General features: G+C 41.3%; 1 protein-coding gene across 1 annotated transcript in view; it reads left to right on the forward strand.

Moving 5' to 3' along the window:
* arhgef10 (Rho guanine nucleotide exchange factor (GEF) 10) overlaps window positions 1-27,056 on the forward strand; it is a 305,202-nt gene extending 278,146 nt beyond the window's left edge. The window contains exons 29-31 of the mRNA XM_078213587.1: window positions 470-644; window positions 17,385-17,507; window positions 24,630-27,056. Coding sequence (XP_078069713.1) covers window positions 470-644; window positions 17,385-17,507; window positions 24,630-25,162 — 831 coding nt within the window. The 3' untranslated portion in view covers window positions 25,163-27,056. The remainder of the gene's footprint in view (window positions 1-469; window positions 645-17,384; window positions 17,508-24,629) is intronic.
* The last annotated feature ends 809 nt before the right edge of the window (window positions 27,057-27,865 follow it).

Here is a 27,865-nt window from a genome sequence, read left to right on the forward strand (position 1 = left end):
TCTTCATAGAATCCATAGAATCCCGACAGTGCAGAAGGAGGCCATTTGGCCCATCAAGTCTGCACCGACCACAATCCCACCTAGGCCCTACTCCCGTAACCCCACGTATTTACCCTCCAAATCCCCCTGACACTAAGGGTCAATTTAGCATGGTCAATCAACCTAACCCACACATCTTTCGACTGTGGGAGGAAACCGGAGCACCCAGAGGAAACCCACGCAGCGACCCAAGGCTAGAATTCGACCCAGGTCCCTGGCGCTGTGATGCAGCAGTGCTAACCACTGTGTCACCCCTGTTTTTATTACACTGAGGATTTTAAGCTATATCAAAGGCAGTATAAAAATTCACGTTTTTGTTAGCCAGGCGTTGTTTTAGCACCAAGCTACTTGATGTGGAATTTAACTTCTTTTCACTGATTATTATTGAATTTGTTTTTATTTACAATCCTTGCTTCTTTCACATTTTCAGCATCAGTTCGAGGCCCATCAGGAAGAAGGGATGTTGATCTCACACATGGCCGTGGCTGGTGTCGGAGTCTGGATAGCCTTCAGTTCTGGGTCGGCTCTGCGCTTGTTTCACACAGAGACTCTTGAGCATCTTCAAGATATCAACATCGCCACCCCTATCCATAACATGATAGCAGGTACGTGATCGATACATGCGAGTATGGCAGCCCTGTGCTCAACTAAAAGTCAGCAATATGTCACAAATGTAGTTCTTACAAGTGTGAATTTAAGTGTTCCATACTATGGCCAGGACTTTACCAGATGGGAGGCGGGAGAGTTTGTCAAATGGAAAGTGTCTAAATGTCTTCCCACCAGCATGGAACATTCCCAGAATGGCAGCAACTTAGCCGTCCACTGACTGGAGGATGGCAGCCAATCAATCCAATTTACTGAACCATTAAGGGCAATTTTACCTCCCTGCTGCCTGGATTGCCTTCTGCTGTGAGGGAAGATCGCCAGGTACATCAAGGCAGTCTCTCAGTAATTGCCCAGAGGGTCTAGGCCTGCCTGCCTGACCTTGACACATTAAAAAAAATCTTACGTAGCTTTTGAGGGTGCTGAACATGGAGGCACTCTCTCCATCTCTCTGCCACCGTGGCAGCAGCCACTTCTATCAGTGGTGCTGTTGAGCTGCCAGCACTCCGATTTGCCAGCAGCTCAGAGAGGCAGGGCCGTCAAACTTAATTGGTGAACAGTCCTGCCGCTGCCACCAGTAAGTTGTGATGTGGAGATGCCAGCATTGGGGTGGGCACAGTAAGAAGTCTCACAACACCAGGTTAAAGTCCAACAGATTTATTTGGTAGCACCAGCTTGTCGGACTACACACTTTAACCAGACGAAATTGAAGTTCTCAGCCGAGGGCTCAATTTCTGCCCCACCACCAAAATGGACCCCATCAGTCTCGCAGCGGACACAGAGGAATTGATCAGGCGAATGAGGCATCGGGAGTTCTTCCACAAACCCCAAGAGGCCAACAGCGAATCCGCTGAGAATGAGACAGCCAATGAACCGGAACAGCCGACAGAGAGATCTGCGGTGCAGCAACCAAAGAGGAAAGAGTCGAATTGGACCCCAATGGAAGGCCGCTGCCCTCGACTCGATATGTATGCCCAAGCCGTCAAGAGGTGTGTCAATGCCAGATTCATCAGCCGCACTCACAAGACAGCCGCGAAAGGCACCCAAGCATAACGCAACGCCATCTACGTTCTCAAGACCAACCGCAACATTGTCATCAAACCAGCAAAGGAGGGGCCACCGTTATACTGAACAGAACAGATTACTGCAAGGAAGTGTACAGACAACTGAACAACGAGGAACACTACAGACAGTTACCCGCAGATCCGACCAAACAACACACCGCCAACTCAACAGACTGATCAAGACCTTTGATCCGGACCTTCAGAACACCCTCCTTGCTCTCATCCCACGTACTCCCCACGTTGAAGATCTCTACTGCCTCCTGAAGGTACACAAGGCCAACACACCTGGCCATCCCATCGAATCAGGCAATGGGACCCTGTGTGAGAACCTCTCCGGCTACGTCGAGGGCATCCTGAAACCCATCGTACGAGGAACCCCCAGCTTCTGTCGCGACACTACGGACTTCCTACAGAAACTCAGCACCCATGGAGCAGTTGAACCAGGAACACTCCTCATCATAATGGATGTCTCAGCACTCTACACCAGCATCCCCCACGACGACAACATTACTGCAACTACCTCAGTACTCAACACCGACAACTGCCAATCTCCAGAAGCAATTCTACAATTCATCCGCTTCATCCTGGACCACAACGTCTTCACCTTCAACAACCAGTTCTTCTCCAGACACACGGAACAGCCATGGGGACCAAATTCGCACCACAATGTGCCAACATCTTCATGCACAGGTTCGAACAAGACCTCTTCACCGCACAGGACCTTCAACCGATGCTATACACTAGATACATAGAAACATAGAAACCCTACAGTGCAGAAGGAGGCCATTCGGCCCATCAAGTCTGCACCGACCACAATCCCACCCAGGCCCTACCCCCATATCCCTACATATTTACCCACTAATCCCTCTAACCTACGCATCCCAGGACACAAAGGGGCAATTTCAGCATGGCCAATCAACCTAACCTGCACATCTTTGGACTGTGGGAGGAAACCGGAGCACCCGGAGGAAACCCACGCAGACACGAGGAGAATGTGCAAACTCCACACAGACAGTGACCCGAGCTGGGAATCGAACCCAGGACCCTGGAGCTGTGAAGCAGCAGTGCTAACCACTGTGCTACCGTGCCGCCCCATCGATGACATTTTCTTCATTTGGACTCACAGCGAACAATCACTGAAACAACTACATGATGACATCAACAAGTTCCATCTCACCATCAGACTCACCATGCACTACTCTCCAGAATCAGTTGCATTCTTGGACACACGCATCTCCATCAAGGAGAACATCATCCACCAGGTATGCGGTACATACTTTTGCGACTCGGCCAATGTTGTCTACCTGATACGCTGCAGGAAATGATGTCCCGAGGCATGGTAAATCGATGAGACCATGCAGACACAACGACAACGGATGAATGGACACCACTCGACAATCACCAGACAGGAGTGTTCCGTTCCTATATGGGAACACCTCAGCAGTCAAGGGCTTTCAGCCTCTGACCTTCGGTTAAACATTCTCCAAGGCGGCCTTCAAGACACACGACAACGCACAATCGCCAAGCAGAAACTGATAGCCAGGTTCCGCACACATGAGGACGGCCTCAACCAGGATCTTGGGTTCATGTCACACTATCTGTAACCCCCATAACTTGCCTTGGCTTGCAAAATCTCACTAACTGTCCTGGCTTGAGACAATTCACCTCTTTAACCTGTACTTAACCCTCTCTCCACTCACATTGTCTGCACCTGTAAAGACTTGATTACCTGTTAAGACTCGCATTCCAACCATTATCTTGTAACTGAGTCTGTGCTTATATATGCCCTGTTTGTGAACCCAACTCTCCACTCACCTGATAAAGGGGCAGTGCTCCGAAGGCTCGTGTTACCAAATAAACACGTTGGACTTTAACCTGGTGTTGTGAGACTTTCTACCAGTAAGTTAGCCGTTGCAGTCCTGCTGTTGGCTGGCACAGTCATTTCATTCTGCTGGCGGGACTTCACTGTTGCTGCTAAAATCCTGACCCATGTGGCTTCTCTCTTCCCTACTGAGCTACTACAGTTTCTGTAAGCAGACCAAATCTCTTGTGCACAAAGATCTGTATCTTCTCTCCTGAATATGAATTAGCTTGCCCCAGCTTAACAACCAACTCTGTGTGATGCCAACTCCTTACTGCAGGATAAATTGCCTCTCCGCCATGTGTTCCCATCAGCACAGAAGCATAAAGAAACGTAGAAAAGTAGAAAATAGAAGCAGGAGTCGGCCATTTGGTCCGTCATTCATTTTGATCATGGCTGATCATCAAATTCAATATCCTGCTTCCTCCCTCCCTCCCTCCCATATCCCGTGATAGAAAGCTAACACACGACTAGACTCTTGCATCCAAACAAATCTGCTTCAAGATTTATATATGGATAAAGAAATATTAAAAAGCAAAAGATAACACAAGATACTAAAGTTTCAAGTTTATTTATTATTTTCACAAGTAGGCTTACATTAACACTGTAATGAAGTTACTGTGAAAATCCCCTAGTCACCATACTCTGGCGCCTGTTCGGGTACACTGAGGGAGAATTTAGCATGGCCAATCCACCTAACCAGCATGTCCTTCGGACTGTGGAAGGAAACCAGAGCACCTGGAGGGAAGCCATGCAGACTCGGGGAAACTGCATGAGACTTCTAAGTATAATAACCAAACTTAAAGAATTCAACAATTCCAAACAAGAATCAAGACTAGATTGTTTTGTTTTGTTCTCTGCTGGGGCGCTCACCCGCCTTTGGTTTTCCTGTCCACTCAAATAAATGAGAAGACGACCGCAAGCTGGTGATTGGAAAAACAGAAAATGTTGGTTCAAGTCTCACATTGTTGCGGCTCTATTGAGCATATTTTTAGTATTGAAGTTTCTGCTGGTTTTTGTGGGATGATTGCTCACTGGTTTCTTATTCTATGTTACTCACAAAGGCTCACTAATAGAGACTGCACTCTGGAGAGCTTTACAAGGTGTCTTTCGAAGGCAACACTCAATCAAGATGTTCACAGATTTAATGACTTTGTAGGCAAAGTGGAAAAAACTTGAATTGCTGACTTCCTTTGTTTATTTGTTCTGGGGATATGAGCATTGTTGGAAGGCTAGCATTTATTGCCAATCCCTAGTGTGTTGGTGATGAGCCACCATTTCAAACCACTGCAGTTTGTGCCGTGAAAGTACTTTGTAGTTCAGGAGGGAACTCAGGGATTTTGGCCCAATGAAGAGGAAGTAACTACGGCATATAGGCCTGATGTGTGATTTGGAAGGTAACATGGAGGTGATGATGTTCCCATACATCTGCTACTACAGGCACAGCTTGCATTTATATAGAGCCTACAAGTAATCTACCTTATCTGTAAGTTCAGGACTATGACTACCATGTACCAGACCAAAGACAACAATAACAGACCTGAATGTAGCATATTACCTGGAGCTCACAGGTTTCGGTGGGGCCTTTTATCATACCCTGTTACCCGTAGTTACTGGACCATGGAATGGGAGTTGGGGAGTGCTGGGAGGAGGAAAGGGGCATGGAAATAGACAGATGTTGCCTTAAATGATAGGGAGAAAACTGCCATCGTAAACTACAGTAAGAAGTCTCACAACACCAGGTTAAAGTCCAACAGGTTTATTTGGTATCACGAGCTTTTGGAGCGCTGCTCCTTCCTCAGGTGAGTGGCACCTTACTGTGCCCACCCCATTCCATCGCCAGCATCTCCATATCATCGTGAACTACAAGGGAGCAGCAAATAGTTAATGAACTTATGTGATCGCATCCACTCCTTTAAATATACAGGATATTCACCAAGCTATTGTATATGATCCTTTATTAACGCGCACTAACGCAGCTGCAGATCTCTTTGCTGCTGTATTGTGATTTCAGACCTTGAACTTTTCACTTCCTTAGCAATTGTTGAGCTTCTTTCTGATTTTGACCTTTTTTTGTCTCTTTTAGCCAGTCATTGTTTTAATCATGGATGCTTTGTATGGCTTCTTTCTCCTGTCTTTCTGTAAGTAGATGAAGCAAGGCTGTATAATTTTATAAAACCATAATGTTTAAACATTTCATGTATTTTCAATTAATGAGTGGCTTTTAATATTTTCCATTGGGAACACTGTACTAAATAAATGTAATTTCTTTATTGTTTTCAATTAAATTTTCATAAAAGTTTCATCGTTTAGAATCAAAATTACAAAAAAATGAAGCCTGCTTCAACGTTATTTTTCCTCCCACCTTCCCACATTTCCAAAATGTTCTCAAGATTTGGTAACATTTTAATGACAAATTTCTTGTCAATTCATTGTTGTACCTGCAATCATTCCTCTGGCGATATTACTGTCTGATCAGCCTGCAGGAGATGGGGAAAAATGTGGCAACATCGACTGGCCTTCCAGTTTTTGTTCCATTCTGATGAATTAGCTGAAATTGAGAACTTGTATTATTGGGAGTCAGAGATTAAGCTTTCTTTCAGTACAGCGTATTGTACAGTGCAGTCTTGATATGTCACTGTAGTGAGTTAGAGTTGCTTCGATTTTAAAAGGGTTTCTGATTATTGCAACAATATTTTTCTACTCATCAATTTACTCTGCATGGTACAATTTTTAAATATATCATTGAATAATGTATAGAATTTATTAATTTTGTCATTTAAAAATAAATGTAGTGTGTAAACTAGCAACTTTACTGTACCTCAAACTTGATCATTGTGAACAAACCTTTGTAGTATCTGTTTTTATGTTCAGGTTAAACTAAACAAATGTATAGTGTCTAACAGAGAGTTGTGATGAGCAGTATCCCCGAGTGATTTAAGATTAAGAGTTCTAGCATCCTACGTTATTTTCAGATGTGCTGCACATCCTTGCAGTGTAAAGCAACTCTATTGGGAGGCATTTCCTTTCTTAGCTTTTTGAAGTCTGCAGCAGTATTTTCGTAGCTTTTTAAAGAAACTTACTGCACAGTTTGGCTTCTTAAAGGAGCATCAAGTTTTCAGAAGATGCTCTGTCCTCCAGCAATTTGCATTAAAAACAATCCCTTCAAAACTACATAAAGCACTCCTCAGTCAGACGTTCCATAATTAGGTAAAGATGTTTAAAGCTCCCTTCCCCCTCTTGCCTAACGATACCTCTCATCCCCAACCTCAGAAGAACACCCCCTGCTGCACCACAGATTTTCTCAAGGCCGTTTTGAAAGCCATTAGGGATTTTAAAAAAGTTTACAGCATCAGAATATCTCTTAAATTGATCACAACTAATTGAGGAATCAATAATGTAGGATGTGGCGTTTAGTGGCTATTGTGGAGTCTTGACTGATTTATCTTTGTGGCACGGACGGGACGGAGAGAACCTTTGCAACAACTTTTGTTCAAAATTAGAATGGGTGGAGTGGATAATAAAGAAATCTGCACACTTTCCATAGAAAAACTTTGATGATTTAAGTGGCATATTCTTGCTCTATTCATTTTCTTGTACTTGTCTCAGCAAAACGATTATACAGAAGATTCCAATCTGGAACTCTGTTCACCTCATTGAGCATTTGTGTTGAAATGCATGAGAATCTCTCATGTTCAGATCCTGGGTAAGACTTCAGATGTGCAACACCCCTTCACCTCTAATGAGGCTTGAGAAGAGACATGAAACCTAGTTCAATTGCCATATCATTCTGTTCTTAATAAGATTATGTATTATGTCTCAGTGGAACCATATTTCATTTATGATAAGAAATCTCTGTTCATTACTTCAGAAGTTTTTTCCAACAGATTGTGGAGTAACAAAATGTTGATGCTTCAGTTGCAGATGTTTCCTGCCTCCCAAATTTCCTTCAATTTGTGAAGTATGTGCTGCTTCCTGTTGTTTTAAGCTAATTTCATCACTTAACACTACATTTCCATCCATGTGCGACTGCTAGTACTGTATGTCTGGTTTTTATCTTTGGTGCATGGCTCACTTTTGAAGATAAAACTTGAACATGTAAAGAGGGTGAGTTATGAGGAAAGATATTTGAAGTTCAAGCCATATTACTTGGTATTTGGTATCAATCCAACCAGTGGATCAAAATTAGAATGGGCGGAGTGGATAATAGAGAAGTCTGCACACTTTCAATCAAAAAGATTTGATGATTTGAATGGCATATTCTTGGTCTATTCATTCAGCTAGTGGAGAATTTCCCCTTGATTGCTTTTGACATTAATGTTGGGCTCCTTGATGCCGCACTGAGTCAAATACTTTTACTCAAACGAGTAATGAAAGTTTGAAATGATCCACCACAGAAATAGAGACAAAAGTATTAGAATGTTCAAACAGTGAATGGTTTGAACACTCTAGTTATGAGCTTTGATAAACCAAATGTCCATTTCCTTTCCTTATGTTCTTGTACATATCATTGGTGAAAGCATAAGTAAAACAGTTTACAAAAGCAAATATGTATAATACAGTGGATACATCTTAATTTCAATTTTAAAACACAAGAATGCATACTAATCTGTAGATAATATACTACCAGCCTGGATGTAGCCTGTGTTCACATCCCAATTAGGGTGGCACGGTGGCACAGTGGTTAGCCTCACAGTGCCAGGTGTTCGATTCCCGGCTTGGGTGACGGTGTGGAGTTTGCACTTTCTCCCCTTGTCTGCGTGGGTTTCCTCTGCGTGCTCTGGCTTCCACTGTGTGGGTTAGATGGATTGCCTCTTAGTGTCGAGGGACTAGCTAGGGTTAATGCATGGGGTGTGGGGATAGGGTCTGGGTGGGATTGTAGTCGGTGTGGTCTCGATGGGCCAAATGGCCTCCTTCTGCACTGTAGGGATTCTATTATTCTATGATCTTCAACCTCTGCTTATGACCTTTATTCACTGCTGAAATTAAACTATGTGCTGCATTGCATTTACAGTATTAGTCAAGCCTTTAGAATCTTTGCATAGCTTTGTATCAGTGACACAGATCTTTATTCAGTGCACTGCCCTCATTTTGCTTGTTCACCAGCTATCATAGATATTAGCCCTCCTATTTATGCAAGTTATAAAGAGGCGGGAGAGAGAGGATTGGTTGGCAGAGTTGTAGTGGGAGGAAATCCCACAGACACGCAGGTCCTCCCAATATTAATGGCAAGACCCCATTACCATTTTCTCCATCAAGTTCCTGCCCAGCAACCGGATAAATTGACAGGCTGGTCGGCTGCCAGGCAGGAAAGCCAACAGCAGGAGAGAAGAGCCAGGGTCTGCTGGGGACTGTCCTTGGCAGTCAGGGGAGGTTTAGCAAGTAGCAGGGGAGTGTCAGAGCCTGGCAGTTGGGAAGGGTGGGGTGCTTGAAACTGGAAGGGAGAGGATTGTCGATTGCAGCAGCAAGGAGAGACCAAGTTGGGAAGATGGGAGGATGAAGGCTTTCTGAGGGCCCTGGGGGATAAACACTGCTGCCCCTCTTGTCTCACACTGAGTACTCTTAAAGAAAAAACATTGACATCCGGAGAGAGCAACTCTTGCCTTCAATTCACTGTCAGGTTTTCCCACTGTACAAACCTATTTGAAGTGTTCTGTCTCACTAAGGCAGGACTTGGGCACAATTTGCAATTTGCTGCTGTAAAAGTAGTGACAGACCTTTAGAATGCAGCAGGTTGGGGACTTGTTTGCCAGTTTTTAATTTTTATCTCCTGCCCATTGTGGGTGGTGTAAATAGCAATCAAGGTCCAAGTGTCAAATCTAGCTCATGGTTTTGAATTTGAGAAAGTAAACTAAATGTGTTTACATATCTTGTGCAAAATATTTTGCTCTTTGAGTGGTGCCCTCTTAGCACTGTCAGCCTCAATTTGATTATATTAAATTGCTTGTGATGTTTAAGTCAATGTTATCTTCAATCTACAGTAATAGAAGCAAGGCTAGGGATCAACTACAGGGAGCTGATAAAATGCAATCAATCAAGTAAGTAGGGCTTAACGTGTAAACCACAAAGATAATATTTCAAGTATGTTATATGCACTAACAGGATCCTGCTATTAATTTCCTGGTTATATGTTGAATATTAGCAGGCAGTTCAATTGTGGAACATCATTGTTTTGCCCATGCCTGGTCCAGACCATTTTGGTGGGCGGCACGGTAGCACAGTGGTTAGCACTGCTGCTTCACAGCTCCAGGGACCTGGGTTCGATTCCCGGCTTGGGTCACTGTCTGTGTGGAGTTTGCACATTCTCCTCGTGTCTGCGTGGGTTTCCTCCGAGTGCTCCGGTTTCCTCCCACAGTCCAAAGATGTGCGGGTTAGGTTGATTGGCCATGCTAAAATTGCCCCTTAGTGTCCTGAGATGTGTAGGTTAGAGGGATTAGCGGGTAAATATGTAGGGATATGGGCGTAGGGCCTGGGTGGGATTGTGGTCGGTGCAGACTCGATGGGCCGAATGGCCTCCTTCTGCACTGTAGGGTTTCTATGATTTCTAACTTATGGGACTTCTCAGAAAGGGTAAAGAAATAGCAGTTTCTCTTCTAATCTTCCCTCCTCAGCTCATGGGGTCTTGAATTCCTTTGTAGTATCCCACACTTCCCCGGTTCATAGTCCATTTACGGCACTGTGAAATTTCCTCAAATGTCATTAGTGACATTTAACTTATTTCTCTACAGGAAAAACCTAAACCCCATTCTTCCAAGAACCACCACAGAAGACACTTGTTCGATTATTGATAAAATATAAATCCATACTGTAATAATAAATGCTTGTGATATACAGATTCTTTGGGCATAACCTATAGAATCACAGAATGCTGGAGTTATAGTAGGACAACAGGAATTTTGATGTGCTCGTGTTGTAGAAATGACACATAAAGAGGCCCTTTGGCTTGTTGTATCTATGCCAGCTCTCTATCGGAGTAATTTACCTCGTACCATTCCTCCACCTTCTTCCCGTAGTGCTGCATGTTCTTCCTTTTCAGATAACAATCCAAATTCTTCAGTTGAACTTGCCTCCACCACACTGTCAGGCAATGCATTCCAGATCCTAACCTGCTGCATGAAAAAGTTTTTTCTCATGTCACCATTGCTTTCTTTGCCAATTACCTTAAATCTGTGCCCTTTCTTTATTGATCCTTTCACCATTGGGAACAGTTTCTCTCTGTCAAATCTCCTCTCACCCTTCTCTTCAAAGAAAACAGTCCCAACTCCTCCAATATATCTGCATTATTGAAGTTTCCCATCCCTGGAACCACTCTCTTGAAAGTTTTCTCTCTCTAATGCCTTCATTTCTTTTAAATATGTCCAGAACTGGATGCAATACTCCAGTTGAGGCAAACCTATGTTTTGAACAAGTTTAACATAACTTTTTTGTTTTATACTTGCTTTTGTATATTACTAAAGCCTAGGATGCTGTATGCTCTCCTAACCTGTTCTACCACGCCCAATGATTTATGCACTTATGCATCTTAAGTCCCTGTGCTTCTCCTTCAGAATTGTACTGATTATGTTTTCTCTCCCAATTCTTCCTACCAAAATGAATCAATTCTTATTTATAGAGGTCATTTCTACAACACGAGCACATCAAAATTCCTGTTGTCCTACTATAACTCCAGCAGGAAACTAATAGGGAAGCAAAGATCTCAGTCATCTGTGGAGACATCCCTTCATCAAAGTAAATCATGGGATGGAATAGACCAGAGGGTGACTCCCAACTCAAAAAATCTCCACTCTTTTAGCTCAATCGGGGACCCTATTGATCAGTGTAGTGGGGTAGTGCACTCAGTCTGATGAAGCTTGCTTACCTCCATATGAGTTAAAATGGGTCCCACTGGCACAAGCCAGGAATTCTTATCAAAGTTTCAAGGGCCTGAGGCAGGGAAGAAGGCAATGGTGAGTGTGATCCCAGCAGTCGCATTGAGATAGTTACCTGAGGAACTTCAGTTTGCCAGAATGGACTCCCAACCCCAAAACGTTGTGCATACCTTTGCACCCCACCTCATTCTCCCATTCCTCACATAGGCCAATATTGTCTCCTCATTCAATATCATCTCTCCACCAAGGAACAAATAAACTGGCACGTGTCTACGTAGCTGGTGAAGAATAACTGCCATGTTTTATACTAATCACCCCAGTTAGAAAGCAATGAGAAGAAATGATGTCACAAAGTCTGATCACATTCCACCTTTGTTGAGGAAAATATTCAATGTTAATTGTCCTCAATGTGCAGATATTTTACATCCACTTGATTTTTGCAAGAATGTTAACCTCATTGAAAGGTGAAGTATCTAAAGATTTTGTAAACAAACATTATGAATATAATTTGGCAAAACATATAGGAGCCTGAGAGTAAATTACGTGTGATGAATATTGGAATATTCTCAAATATATTACGCAAAGCAATTTTGTATCTTGACACACCTTGCATAACTATACAGTTTTGAGGACTAGATGGTTTCTTATATTGCATTAACTTCTCACTAACTATGTAATCTTTCAATATGTTTAAACAAGCTGAGAATGCATTACACTATACAACTGGTACAAATACATAACAGACTACTCAGCGTATACATAATAAATCTCGAGCACATAAAATTCTTGTTGACACAAATCAGAATATTGTTCTTGCCTCATGTAGATGAGTACAATGGCAGGAGTACTGAATTAAATTCTATTCACCAGACATAAAATTCTGTATTAAAACGCTTATAACTCAAGTCCAAACTAGTTTCTTATTGGGAAAACTTTGGATTAGATTTGGGGGAAAATTAAATGTAATGCACAATGTGCCTTTCGAAAAAATGTTTGTGAGTAGTGATCATCGTGTCTCAGATATTATTGATTCTGTCATAAGGTGCAGTTGAAAGCCTACTTTGTACACTCCTCCGTCTTGGGTGAAAACATCTAAAAGTACTTCAATATTATTGCCTGAGGTTCTAAGATTTATATAGGGTACAGGATCCACTCTTCTCAATGAGAAAATCTTGTACTTTTGGAGTGCAAGTTCCTTTGCTTTCCCTTCCAAATCCCACACCACCTTGACTTGAAATTACATCGCTGTTCCTTCATGGTCACTGGATCAGAATCCTTGAACTCCCTCCTAACGACACTGTGGATGTGCCTGCACCATATGGACTACAGCAGTTCAAGAAGAAAATTCACCATCACCTTCTCGAGAGCATTTGAGGATGTGCAATAAATGCTAGCCCAGACAGTGATGCTCACATCCTGTAAACGAAGAAAGAAAAGTCTATCATCATCATCTTTGTGTCTGATCCCTGTACAAGTGTTGTTTGGCCTGCTGTCTCTTCACTTATTACAACATTTTTGCTTAAATAGCATAGGCATGGTATGCTGAATGGCTTCCATCTATGTTTCAGTTTTATGATAGGTGACTTTCTTGTATGCCTCTTTGTCTATTTCCTATATCTTAAGGTCTTCAGGTCCTTTTTGTTTAATAGCCTTCCGACTCTTGTGGGTTGCGTCTCACACAGCATTGACCCTTTCTGCAACCACCACTGGTTGTAGAAATAAAGGCTGTAGGAAGTATATCAATCCAACAGAAAATGTTCCTCCACTCTATGCTGTAAGGCTTCTGGTGCTTGATCATTGAATTATGCCTTCCAATCCTGTGCCCTATGTAAATCTTGGAACTTCAGGCAATAATATTGAAGCACTTCTGGATGTTTTCACCTAAGATGGAGGAGTGTACAAAGTAGGCTTTCAATTGCACCTTACATCTTTAAAGAAAAAAAGGATTAGCGTTAATGTAGCCTTTTTCATGACCACCAAACATCAGAGTGCATTACAGTTAATGAAGTATGTTATTTTAGAAGTGCAGAGACTGTTGTAATGTAGGAAATGGCATCAGCCAACTTTGTGCACAGCAAGCTCCCATAGACAGTTAAATGATAATGACCAGTTAATCTGCTTTTGTAATGTTGATTGAGGGATAAATATTAGCCAGGACACTGAGAACAAACTCCCATCCTCCTCTTCGAAATAGTACGTGGGATATTTTGTGTCCAGCAGAGAGGGAAGATGGAGCCTTGGTTTAACATCTCATCCAAAAGAGGCACCCTCAACAGTGTAACGCACCCTCAGTACCGCAAAAGATTGTCGGCCAAGATTTTTGAGCTCAGATCCTGTAGTGGGATTTGAATCTGGAAACTCAGGAACATAGCTGGATACACAGCTGTGTTTGGTTCCATTGTTCTTTTTTTCATAGTATTGAATCGTTGCTTATTGTGCTTAATAACTGCAAGCACCAGATTGATTCTGCTGCTACTTTGGAAAGTCTGTGTAGAAATACAGTTTTATTGCATCTCCTTAAGAAACAAAACTACATGCTTTGTGATACTCAGCTTACGCAGCATTCAGTTGAACTTCAATTAATACACCAGTCGTAATTTCTCTTCCTTGCCCAGCATTGCTGCATTCATAACTTAGATTCTCCCAAAAAATTCTAAGTGTGTAAAAACTGGAGTAACTCTGATTTTTTAAACGGGATTTTCAAAATGAATCTCCCACTCTCTGAGCACTGCGAAGTGCCTCAGAGAGCTTCATGTTGAAAATCAGGGGATGGGGCCTGTTCCTATTGGAAAAGCCAGCAGCAGAGCGCTGAGCAGGCCATTGTGCATGCACTGATCTGTCGGAGCGGAGATCGGTGCATGCACAGTGGCTCCGCACTGCTGGCCTCCCGATCACTTGGCAGCTCAATTGTTGGCCAGCCCACCCACCCCCTGCATTGCTGCCCTTGCCAACCTCCCCCTCGATTGCTGCCCTCCCAGACCTCTCCGGGCCAGCACCGATGTTCCCCCAACTCCCCACCGCCTTGATCTCCCTGACCTCACCCCCGGCAGTCCCGACCACCACCTCCAATGCCTCTGGCAGTCCTGACCCCCCTCCCATCACCCCCTTCTCTTCCTCTGCCACCGTTCCCTATGCAGAGTGGCAGCAGAACCCTTCACCCCACCAATTCTTTTTTCTCCCCCCCCCCCCCCATTGGGCAGTGCCAAGGTGCCCCTTGGGCAGTGCTGAGGGGCCATGCTGGCAATGCCCAGAAGGACTCTTACACGTGACCTCCTGGGTGGGCCTCCGTGGCCTCTTCATTCCGGTGGGGTCAAGCCACCAGCTTCCCATTAGCTGTTGTAAACCCTGCTGGAGTGAACCACACCTGGTTGGGGGGGGCGGGGGGCAGTGGCAGTTGCGAGCCCGCAGATTTCAGTCCCAGGCCTGCTAATGAAATACAAATTAAATTACTCCTTGCCGGTTCCAAAAAACATGGAGCTGGAAATGTGTGGAGACCATGGCGCCCAGCGGGGAGCCTGCTAAATGACCTCCGCTGATGTCTCTTGGCCAATTGTACTTAGGCTTGGATTTGCCTGAAGTAATGGTGGCTCCATGAACATTTTAAAATAACTCGTGGGATCCAGATTTGGAAGCCCTGCCCCAGTTCCAACAGACCCCATTTCCACTATTTGGGGAAAGTGGGTGGAGTGTACCTCACAAATGAAGGAAAGCCAAATTTGGGGCTAGTTGAATTCAACAGGCCATTTGAACTAATGCTAAATTCAAACAGACACAGTTTTGGCTGTAATAAAGACCTAAACCAGCAGTGTGGGTATTACAATTTGTTAGAGTAGACATAAATGTTCTGAAGGGTTGATGAGGTGTGTAGAACGGTCAAACTGTGAAGTTATTTAAATTGCCAATCTTTTAAAAGTAAAAAGGTTGCATATCTCAATGAGAGTTTAAAAAAAAACTCTGTTCTAGCAGTTACAATAGTAATTTCTTGATATTACCCTATCATAGGGGCTATCATAATGTCATTATTAATGCTTGACTGCTTTCCATAACCTACAATTATCTCAGCAGGGAGACCCAAGTTCATAGTTTTGACTGACAGCTCAAAAAGGTTAAAGGATTAGCTGTCTTTGTGGGGTTAAGAAAAAGAGTTTGTTTTGACAGTGGACTAAGCACTTTAGCGGATTTAAATTTTTGAATGGCCTTTCACGAATGGGAATTGGTTTTAATACACTAAATGCTGTTTCAGATATTTAGACCTTTATTTAATCTCAACAATGTTCCTCAGCTTTTCCTTGGTAAATACTGGAGAAGTTGACATGAAGTGTGTAAGGATCAAAGGTGGTGCTAACCCACTAGTATTAAGTTGGCATAGAGGCTATGAGGGACCGTGTGGGTGGGTGGGGTTGCATATGTTGGCATCCAGGGTATGAGAGACCACAGGTGAATGGGTGCAATTGGTGAGGGGATATGCAGGTTGTGAGCTACAATTCTTAAAATAGGAACATAAAAACTGACTGTAAAAATTTCTATAGGTATGTAAAGAGATAAAGATTGACAAAAATGAACATAGGCTCCTTACAGTCAGAAACGGGAGAATTCATAACTGGGAACAAAAATAAGGCTGAGGAACTAAATTTGTATTTTGCTTCTGTCTTCACAAAAAAAGACATGAATAATGTACCAGGAGTTCTGAGAAATACACGTTTTAGTGAGGAGCAGAAGGATATCAGTATTAGTAGAGAAATGTAGTATAGGGTCGAAAGGCCGAATGGCCTACTCCTGCTTTTATTTTCTATGTTTCTAAAATATAACCTAACAACTGGGATAAAATCCCAGAGAACCAAGCCAGGCCTTTCAAACAGCCCAACTTGGCACTCTGCAGCTCCTGTGGCTGCCTCCAATCTGCATCCCAGGACGATGGAGCTGCCCCCACTCCTGGGATGAAAATCGCACCATTCAGAAGAATTTCTTCTGAGACACATGCAGCAAGCCAGTGAATTTCCTGACTCTCACTACCTGCCTCAAGAGCAGAAATGCCCTTAGAATAGCTTTCTGCATTTAGTTAAATTCTTTTTAACTAATTGCATTGTTGCTCAGCAATTGACCTGTCTCCTATTTCAGTATTATCTGCAATCCTGAATGTTTTGCCTGGCCTTTCATGATCACATTTAAAAATGCCAGATGATTGCCTGTGGATTTGCTCATGCTAAATGACGGATTATGCTTCATACCACTCAACTGACTTCTTCAGCAATTATATCAAGTAAACTCTGAATATTAGGGAAAAGAACCCCTGAAAAATATTCATCCATCTACAATTGTGGTCCAACTATGTTTCGCTCATTGTATTTACATATTCCTAGTTCTTTATTGGAATTTTATCTGCATGTTTATCTCACTTTTGATTCATACATTCCCTACTTCTTCCGTCACGGTTTGTTGCCATTTTATGGACACATCAATCAAGAGAAAACATGACACAGATAACTGCAGAAATTTTCAATTGAAGTGGGAGGCCACAAGCCTTAATGGACAGGAAGAATTGGTATCTAATATAGAGTGCTGACATTTTGATCTTTACCGCAATGATACAGAAATGCTGTAAGGTCAGACAAGTAAATTAAAGAAATAACTTGTATTTATATAGCACCTTTCATGATCTCAAGACAGCACCAAAAACACATTACAGCTGATGAAGTTGTTTCTCGAAGCGCACTGCTGCAATGCAGGAAACGATGATAAAAGGAAGACTACATATAATAAAACAAAATCTAGGTTTAGTCACTTAGAATAGACAACAAAACCGTAAAGATGTCCAATTAATTATTTCATAGAAGTTGAAAACACTGGGAGTTAGGATGGTTGATAATTGACATGCAGTTAATGGTGTCCCACTGTAAATTTTTATTTCATTTAACCTATGTACATGTTTGCTTTTGTCTGATATTCCAGGACAGCAGCGGGTTACTGTGACCAGTCTCCTCGTGTGTCATGGTTTACTGTTAGTTGGAACCAATTTGGGTATCATTGTAGCTCTGCCCGTTCCTCGATTGCAGGGAATACCTAAAGTTACAGGTGAGAAAGTTTTGAGTTGGAACCTATTTTGAAATAACTGAAGATAATGTTGTTTTTGATTTATTCTTGGGATGCGGGAATCGCTGGCAAGGCCAACATTCATTGGCCACCTTGATTTGCTGTTGAGAAGGTGATAGTGAGCAATGTTCCATCAATGTGTGTGCCTGTGCAGTGACCTGCAAATGCCCATGGACAAGTCGACCAGTTTTAAATTACTGTGCGCACATAGCTGTAAAAACATTTAAAGCAGCCTCGCATTTTAAATTAATTGTTCATGCACTCCTAAAAGAAAACGGAGGGTACGTTTGTGGTAAGACCCTTTGTTAAACTGCTGCATTTAATTTGTTGAAGATGCTTCCACAATGCTGGTTAATAGTTTCAGAGTTTTATCCTAAGATCCCACGGCACAGTGGTTAGCACTGCTGCCTCACAGAGACCTGAGTTCGATTCCGGCCTTGGGTGACTGGCTGTGTGGAGTTTGCACATTCTCCCCATGTCTGCGTGAGTTTCCTCCAGGTGCTCCAATTTCCTCCCACACTCCAAAGATGGTTAGGTGGATTGGCTATGCTAAATTGCCCGTTAGTGTCCTAACCTAAGTAGGTTAAGTGGATTAGCCATGGTAAATGTGCAGAGTTATGGGAATAAGGCTGGGGAATGGGCCTGAGTAAATGCTATTTCAGAAAGTCGTTGCAGACTTGATGGGCCAAAACTGCTGAATTTTTCCAGCACCTTCTGTTTTATTTTAGATAATGATTGCTGGAATTTGGTCACCCAGAACGCAGCACTATAAAGTTCAGGAACAGATCGTCTAAAACAGAGAAGTGCTTGTCTCATCTGAAAATTCCCAAGTTACTGCCCAATGTTAATTGTATATCGATTGTGGTTAATGTTTTGCAGGCATTGATTATGACTTGATCACATATAAAGAGATGCTTAGTGACACTGTGGGGTGGTTGATTTGGGAGGTATATACTTGAAATGATTTATGCTTTTAATAAATCTAAACTGAATAAAGATTGGCTCTCATTTCACCCTTCACCAACTGGCTATTAGGAATATAACACCCAGTAGTTACTCGTGTTGGATGAGCATAAGGTGGAGAATGACTCAATAGTTCTGAGCAACATTGTAGAATGATGGATTAAAGCACTACCCAAGGAGACAGGGGGAATAGGGAGCAATGGAAAATTTTGTAGTTACAGGAATAGACCACCTGTTTTGCTTTTATGACCATGAGATATCCAATCAAGTTCAGACCTCCTCAAACCTCTTCTAATCTGCACAGTCCTGATTCCACACCCCTGTTTTTACAAAATCCCACACCAGTGGAGGCAGCTGGTAATTTAAATGGCCAGCTGCCTCTATGAATTACATATGCACAAACCCTGGCCCGATTCCAGTCCCAATCCCCATGAAGATGGGAAATGTTGGATTTTGGGCCATTTCCGAGATTTTTGCTGCAATGGTGAGCCTCTCCGATATGGCAAAAGTCCAGTCCTTATATTTATATAGTGTATTTTATGACCTCATTACTTCCCCAAAATGATTCACAGCCAATGAAGAACGTTGGAATTTCAGCCACTATTTTAGGAAACATGGCAGCCAATTTGGGCACAGCTAACTCCCACAAACAACAATGTGATAGTGACCTGACAATCTATTCTTGTTTAGTGACACTGATGAGGAATAAATATGAGGCAGGTTAATGCCCCTGCTCTTTGAAATAGGGCAATTTGTCTTTTTACGACCACCTGAGGGGACAGATGAGCTCAGTTTAATGACCCATCAAATGCAGCACCTCTGAGAGTGCAACACTGCACTCAAGAATCAGCATAGATTTTTGTGCTGAAGTTGCTGGAATGGGGCTTAGTTAAGAATTTAGGCACCTAACTGAAATACAAAACTACAAGGTCTTAAATTGGTTGAGGAGAGGAAGATTAGTAAATTAACTGCAAAAACTGGCGCAGGAGGGGAGGATTCACATTCTTGGGACATTGAAGTGGGATCTGACACCAGAGAAGACAGGACTGCCTTCGCTTGACCTGAAATGGCACCATTAAACATGATAAATAGGACAAGGCAGGAGATTCCAAAGGAGAGTGAATACAGAGCATAAATTTAAAAAATGAGGAAGTATCATCTCAAGAGAAAGAGGATTTGGGGTGGTGAATGAACACACTTGTGGGAAAGGATATCAAAAAATGAAAAACTCAGGACAAAGATTGAGGAGTAAAAAATTGAAATAAGGCTTGATTAGTATTTATATGAATGCTCAAAGCATTCCAAACAAAACTGCAGAGTTAGAGACATTACTGATTGTGGAGAGTTGTGATTTATAATCTATAATGGAAAAGGGATAAATTTGAGCAGTTCTGGGTATTCTTTATTATTTTCAGGGGTAATACCAGTGGAAAATAGGGATGTGGACTGGTAGTGTGAGTAAAAGATTCTCAAAACTAAAACATATGATTATGCTGGGGTTGCACAATTTTTGAGTGTATACAATTATAAAGAGAGAAAGGGAAATGGTACTGTCCTCAGCATACATTACAGGCCACAAAATAATGGAGACGAGATAGAAGTAGAGATCTGGAAACAAGATATGTAACGACAAAATGGATATTGCTATTGGGTAGCTTTAACAATCCAGACATGAGCTGAAATAAGGTAATGCATTATTGAAGTGGGGAATTCAGAATGGATTCTGGAAATCTTTTACTATGTATCCTTTCAGCCCATAAAGTAAAGAAGCATTGCATATTCTGGAAAATGGAGTAACGTATATAATGGGTAAATAACTAACATTAGATCAATTGGGATTACAGAATATTTAGACTTTGGACAATTAAGAGTAAGGAAACATTTTTGGTGCATGGACTGCTTTGCTACAGAGAGTTGTTTGGACAGAGACCATTTCATTTTTTTTCATGAAGGTAAGATCGGTATTTGAAGCAAAGGAAAATATAGGACTCGGGGAAACAGCATGGGAGCAATGGGCAGTTTTGGATTACTATGGTGAAACACAATGGGCTGAATGGCCTCCTGTGCTGTAATCTTCAGTTGTAAATTTGGGCCAGAATTCTCTAGCTGTTTACACTCCACTGTTAGTGAGAATGGAGAATTTGGCGTTCAGCCAAATCTCCATTCACTGCAGTAGGAGCAGAGAATCACAGCTGCGGGCAAGTGGAAGGTATTTCATCACACTCCTGATTTGAGCTTTGTAGATAGTGGACAGACTTCGGGGAGTCAGAAAGTGGGTTACTCTCTGCAGGAATCCTGGCCACTGACCTGCTCCTGTAGCCACAGTATTTATTTGGCTGAATCAGCTCACTGTTTGGAATCCAATTAAGAGTCTATTCACTTTCTGGATGGAGAACAGGAGCTGGTCTGGCCTATCCAGTGTGGGTCATCATACTCAGGAATCACTCTGATGAAGCCAAAGCACCCGTTGAAACAACTCAACTGTGTTTAAATTATTTTCTTTAAAAGTAACGGAAGTGGGTAAAACAGTATTGCTTATCATGGCTTCACCTGTGGCTGGTCAACAATTTGTATTGGACATCACTGAACTAAAGCACATGGAGACCTATTTGAGAAGACAATTGGTTTAGTATAAATATAATTTCGGTGGAAGGTCATATGACAGTAACTTATTTTGAAGAGGCTGTGCAATGCATGATTTTGGCAGAGGCTGTCCAATGCATGATTTACTTTCAAAGCAAAATTTCACAGATATGTAACATAGGCAACAAGTTTGCTAGTAAATGACCATGCAAAAAACCATCCCGATAATCATGGATCAAGGCTAAACTTTTAAAGCAATGGCTAATTTGTGAGTTAATAGAAACAGCCATAAAACTTTAGAAAATGGCAAAATGAGAGTAACTGGAAGAGTTTGAGAGATTACCTTCCTTAAACATAAGACCATCAGTAAATTTCCAGGGAGGAAAGGCAGACAATGGGTAAGAGAGTGGTGAAGTGGCACTACATTTGGGGAAATGCATTTTCTGAATGATGGGAGGAAAGTCCTTCAAGATTGATGGATCCTAAAGATTGGCCGAGGATAAAAGTTAATGTTGAACATAATGTTAACAGGGGAAAAGGGCTTGTGGAAGGACAGATTAGTTTCTTTTGACTGAAAAGAAACATCAGTCAAATGGATCACCTTTTCTCTTTAAACTATAAAAAGCTTGGATTTAGCTGAATATCTAAAAACTAGGCCTGTCAGAAATGAAATGATCCTGAACAGCTACAGTATTAAAGAGAAAGTAATTGTATCCTTAAATAATCAATAAGACATTAGACTACATCCAGCCATTCTTTTTAGTTTTCATTTGTGTTAGCAGACACATGGCTCTACATCTTGAATTTTGAGTAAATGTTATAAAACCCATTCTAAGTTGTTTTGCCTGCTTAACCAGGCAAATTGGAACATAAATGTATAACTGTGTGCAACTTTTCACTAAAGGTGACCCAGCAATTGCATAGACAAATGCTGAAAACAGATTACATTTAACAGTGTTTGAACAAATGAGAAACCAGGTGTTTTTAAATGATGCTATCACTCAGCAGAAGGAAATCTACCACAGCTTGTACAAAGCAAAATTCAGAGTGTGGTTAGCAATGCTTATACTCCTATACGTTACTGGCTCCCAATATGCCTAATGTCAATAAAATACTAGCTGTGAGGAAAAAGTGACAGGATTTCAAGAAACGGATGTTGGGTCATCATTTCCGTAGAGTGGCAATTACAGTGAGATTGCCTCTCCGCTCCTGTTAACACTGAAATGCAACTGCACCTTTCTCGCCTGACCACCTGGCTCAGGAAGGCGAGAATAGTTCAGTGCAACGAGTTCCTGTGGCCATTCTGTCGAGTGCAGGAGAGTCAGGTGAAAGGAAGCCACATCCCCTTTTTTACAGCACTAGTTGCCGCAAAGCAGATAAGTTTAAAGGTCCGACCACTTTTAGAAGCCAGACTAAAGGTGTAAAAGTAAGTGGGTGGGATGAGTGTCGATGGTGGGATTGGGTGGTCAATGGAGGTGCTTTGAGTAGTTTAAGGGAGGGTGAAGGGGGGTGTCATTGGAAAGATAAATTGTCTGAGCATAGTCAAGGCGGGTGGTAGTCAGGAGTGCATCGGGAGGGTGAGAGGATAACTGGGAGGTCAGAAAGGGCAGTGAAGTTTGAACTTCTTGATCAATTGCTATACAATCTTTATGTGGATCCTGAAAAGGATCAGAAGTTGCAAAAAGAGCAATTTTTATTTTTTTCCAACACTTCATTAAGCTGTGTTGGTTATGAAGCACTTCACTGAGTCAGGTCAGTGTTATGTTTGAACTCTGGTTAGACTTTGATTTAGTGAGCTGAATGAAGGGGAAGAGTATGAAGCAATAGCACAGCAATCAAAGAGGCAAATAGCCCTGAAAGGTTTTTGCATGGATTGTGTTTACAGGTGGAAATGCAAATTAGCTGTCCTTTAGCACTCACCAGCTGCACCCAATCTTGAAATCAAATGAAACTTTAAACCATCTATAAAAGCTGACATTCTGAGCACCTCACTGTGTGACTTGGAGACTAACAATCTACCCAGAGTCAGAACAGGTGCTCTTCCCATTGCCTCGAGATGTAGACATCTTTACTGCTCTGAGGAACCTCTGTCTTTTCATCTCTGCTGTCCTCCTCATTGTAACTAGTGTCCTGTTCATTATCGCTTCTCTTATCCCTCCAGCTTCTGTGTGGATTTGCAAACAAGGTTTACTGCGATCTCTGTGGTTGTGAGGTAGTCTGTAACCATCAGCCATTACAGCAGTTTCTCTTATCTTAGAAACTTTATGGTTTTCTAGGTTATTCACCAAAATTCGTATTGGCAATCAATCTCCATTTATGGCTGAAGGTTTCTTTTCCTATGGTCCTGCCTCATCTAATTTGCAGTGTTCTTGTGACACTTGACAACTTTGCATTAAGTGATAGGAAATGGTTGCTTTGCTCAGAAACAATATTTTGCAGGCATACAGCATATGTTGCAACACTAATTCTCCTAACATTAAATCTTGTTGTAAACAAGGCAACCATTTATTCATTGGTTGGGTAATAGCAGCAGATAGTGATGAACTCATGAATGATTTGGAGGAAAACAGGTCAATAAAAACTGTGCCATATTTTTGTGTGAATAGGATATCATGTTTAGAAGATTTTTCAACATAATGATAATCAGGGGATTTATCATCACCTGATAAGACAGAATTAACTAAATTCCTAATTGAGGAAGTGCTTTAAACAGTAGAAACTGTTTTCCAAGAAAGCATAGCAATTAATGTAACTATGTACATGTGCAAATATCAATTTCTTGGCATTAATTGCATTCATCTTTGTCTCTGGTCGCTTTCTAGTAGCTGTAAGTGCCACATCTTCTCAATTGTGATCTTTTCCTACATTTTGATTGTTGTTTCTTTTGTTATCTTTTCTCAAAATGTTTCTAGACTATCTGTACATAATGAAGACTTCTGGTGGTTGTGTTTGTCCTCATTTTGTCAGTATATTTTGCTATAAGTAGTCTGTGGTGTGATAGCCATGCAATTTGGCATTGCTCGAACTGACTCACAAGAAAATACACTGCCAAAGGTTTTATTCTGTTTAGTATAATTACCACTAATGCTCTACAATTTTCAACTCATCAAATTTGCACTTGGTTTCTGAGGAACAATGTTTGGAATTTAGAATACAACGCTCCGCAGCCGAGCTGGAAAATAATTATGTTTAAAGTTAAAATATTATGTTTTTCAACCAAGTGTATTGTAGACAACACTGAACCAGTACATACCAACTTTGTTTCGATAATGCAAGGACATAGCAAAACTGGAATGAGAAGAAGAGAGCTCAGTCTCTCGCTCTCTCTATCTCTCTCTCACATGCATGCTGTCTCTCTTCCTAACTCCAATGTGAATCAAGCAGATCTATTAATATCACTATCTTACACTATTGCCTTTCTCAACAGGTGTTGATCCACTTTCTTTTTATAGGTTCACTTAACCCAAAATTGTGTGCTATTTCTGGTTTTTGATGTATTTTACTTCCATCCTGATTTGAATTTGTTTAACATCACAAGTGTTCCTTCTGTTCACTCAGGAAGGGGTATGGTATCCTACCATGCACACTGCGGTCCAGTCAGATTTCTCACTATGGCTGCAGCCACTGCCACATTGATGAACAAAAATCCATCACTTTCAAGCCTGTCAACTTCAGTAGAAGGAAAAGATGGAGAAAAGACTGGTCATGTTGGATCGCAGGCAGAATACTCGAGTTCTTCATATACAACTAACAAAGACAGAGGTGTTTGGCTTGGAGACTCATCAGTATCGGCTGTACGACACAGCAGTGTATCTTCATCTACAGGATCTCTAACCTGCTCCCATCAGGCCAGCTCACTGGAGCATGGCCCAGAGGACAGCACAATCTATGAGTTCTTGAATGACCCTAGTTTCTCAAGTAAAGGTAAACACAGTGACAATGAAAGGACAAAGAAGATGAAGATGAGTTCTGTTTTGGTCATCTCCGGAGGTCAAGGACATAAACGACTGAACAAGAAGTCCAAACAACAGCGTCAAGATGAAACTATTTCCACTGTCATGATTTGGCAAATTCCATTGTTGAATGCATGAAAAGTTAATGGCCTCGTCAGTATCACTTCTTTTGACATCCACAATCCTTTTTGGGATATATTTTGTAAGATAATGCGGAGAATGCATAAATGTTCTTACATATTTTGAACAGCATGTATTGTAGCTTCTTAATGCTCACAAGGTGTCAGTCTGCCTGCCCATCAATACTTGCGCTGCCAACATTCAACAGTTTGTAAGATCTAAATGTATTTTTTTAAAATATAGATTTCATTCCTATTTGAAACTTTGTAAGTTTCAATAGTTTATCAACAGAAATCTGAGACACATTCCACCACAATCTGTTTTGTTCTGGAGAAGTTGAACTTGCAGCTAGCATTTCCAAGCTCTTCCTGTTGCAAAAACTGAGCAAAGTTCCCACTAAAGAACCCATATAGACAACTCTTTAACTGAAAAATAATTGTGGGTCAATTTTTTGTAACTCAGGACTCTGGTCTGTGTTTCTCTGATATGTATTTTTTTTAGGATCTTCAAATAAAATGAGACATCTGCCAACCACAAAATCACCAATCACTGCATGAGTAGGGAGGATTGCTATCATTTTTGGTGGAAGTTTCAAATGTTACAGATTGACTTATTTTCCAGAATAAATCAGATTATTGTAAGGATTATATTGCTGAGTAAACTACAGAAATTTATACGTTTACAAAAGGATTGGTAAAATTCAAAATGTGCATGTACACGCTGAGCAGCTAATTCAATTAATTTTAACAGCTTTTTTTTATGAGCCATATCCAATACTGCTTCTTATCAGTGCAGTACTCTCTATTGTTATTTTGCAGGAATATGCATTACAGACATTGCTACCACTGCTGCTGTAATGCTAGTACATTTAATACAAACGTTGGAGGTGCTCATTAATAATAGCGATATTTCCAGTTATCTACATTTGCACAAACTATTACAAAATAAGCTTGTGTATTTTACTGTTATTTACAATTTTTATTTGAAACTTATTTGATTTTAAGAAATGGTTTGCACATCTATTTTATACGTCGCTGAGCAGTCCCCATAAATGTTTAATATCCAAAGTGAATGGCACATTTCAATTGAAATGAAAGTGGATTCTTTGGGTACCAGTGAATTAATACTTTTAATGCCAGATGGGATCATTCTAGGGCACCTCTCAATGAATGTGTAAACTTTCACCAACAACTTCATAAATCAAACTTTCCATGAAAAATCTGTTAAATTTGTGAGGAAATTAGTTTTCTCATTCAATAATGTGAGACTAAATTGTCACTGGAACATTAACTCAGATTAAAATCAGTGCAAAGCGTATCGGTCAACACCTGAGAGTGAAGCCATATCTGCAGTGTTGGATACTGATTGACCTACTTAACATTTACAGCATTTTTATAACTGCTTCAAATCTCCAGCAGTCATCAGTAAATTGCTACTTTTAGGTTTGTGGCACTGTGCATCAGTAATGTTCCTGACATGGTTTCATAGTTGGCTTCAGATACAATTGACATCTGTTTAGTGTTGTCTCAGATTATTGCATCCAGTCTACTGTGACATTACTAAAGTTTTTAGGGCAAAGTCTGCTCAGCATTCCTCTCAACTGTTCAAATTAAAATTTCATTGTGCACTCAATGTGCCTGTGTTAAAAATTGAAGCACAATCTTGCACTATTGAATTTTATTTATTAGTCAGTTTCATTAGTGCACCAACATTATTCAGTGATATTTCACAGAATTGTATTTTAGTTTTAAATAATTCTATGTGTTGCATTTGCTGCCAGTATCACTTGTTGCAATGTTTAGTGGTTACAATGTACAGAACATTGTCTGGTTCTTCGAGCCATTTCTGATGCGTTCTTCAGTTACCCAGCCTAAAAGCACTGTTTAGTAGGGAGCATTAAAGGAAGTTTTTTTTTCTCTTCTCAAAGTGAGAAATCAGCTACTTAGTTGCACAGCACCCTGTCCGATTTTGTAAATCAAAATTGAACAGGTATATCTTTTAAGAATGTAGTCATTGAAGCCATGCAAAATATTGCCAGTTGATTAGTTTTACATGCAGAAACCCATCATCAAACATAAGCATTTCTAAACCAAGTGCCTAATTAATCCATATCAAGAGAAATTGTTTGGCCAAGCACACATTCTCCTGATAGGGAGACATCCATTTAACAATAGGCAGAGGGTTAAGGACATGTAGGTAAGAGCATGCTATTTGGATCTTCAAATATTTATAGAAGTACTGTTAGAGTTTAGTCAGTTAAAATCATGTTGTTACCCATCATTGGTGAATGCTCATTGCTTGTTCTCAGTCAAGACTACATTATCTAATAGGCCATTAACTCGCAGGTTTATTTAGAGTTGAGTGGAGAGACTCTGAGGACTCATTGACAGATTTATTCCTTCGGGCCACATTAATGAGCCAGGCAGGCTGATCAGTCATCAACAATGCCCTGGAGTACCACAGACCTGTCTGGCATAGATACCACATGATTGTATCTATACTATTCTAATCTCTCATACGCAAGTGTGGCATCTCAACTCTGAAGAGTTGACCTTCACTGACCCTATTCCCCACCATCCCACAACATCACCATCTAAAAGAATAGTCAATAGTTAGTCATTCGGCACTATGGAGTAAATTGGATTTCTATGTCATTATATAAGTACCAATTTACAGTGAGGGAAGGTTCACAGACCTGAGTTACACTGCTTATTCCTATGT

This window comes from Mustelus asterias, chromosome 5 (genome assembly GCF_964213995.1).
Source record: "Mustelus asterias chromosome 5, sMusAst1.hap1.1, whole genome shotgun sequence".
Taxonomy (NCBI): Eukaryota; Metazoa; Chordata; class Chondrichthyes; order Carcharhiniformes; family Triakidae; genus Mustelus; species Mustelus asterias.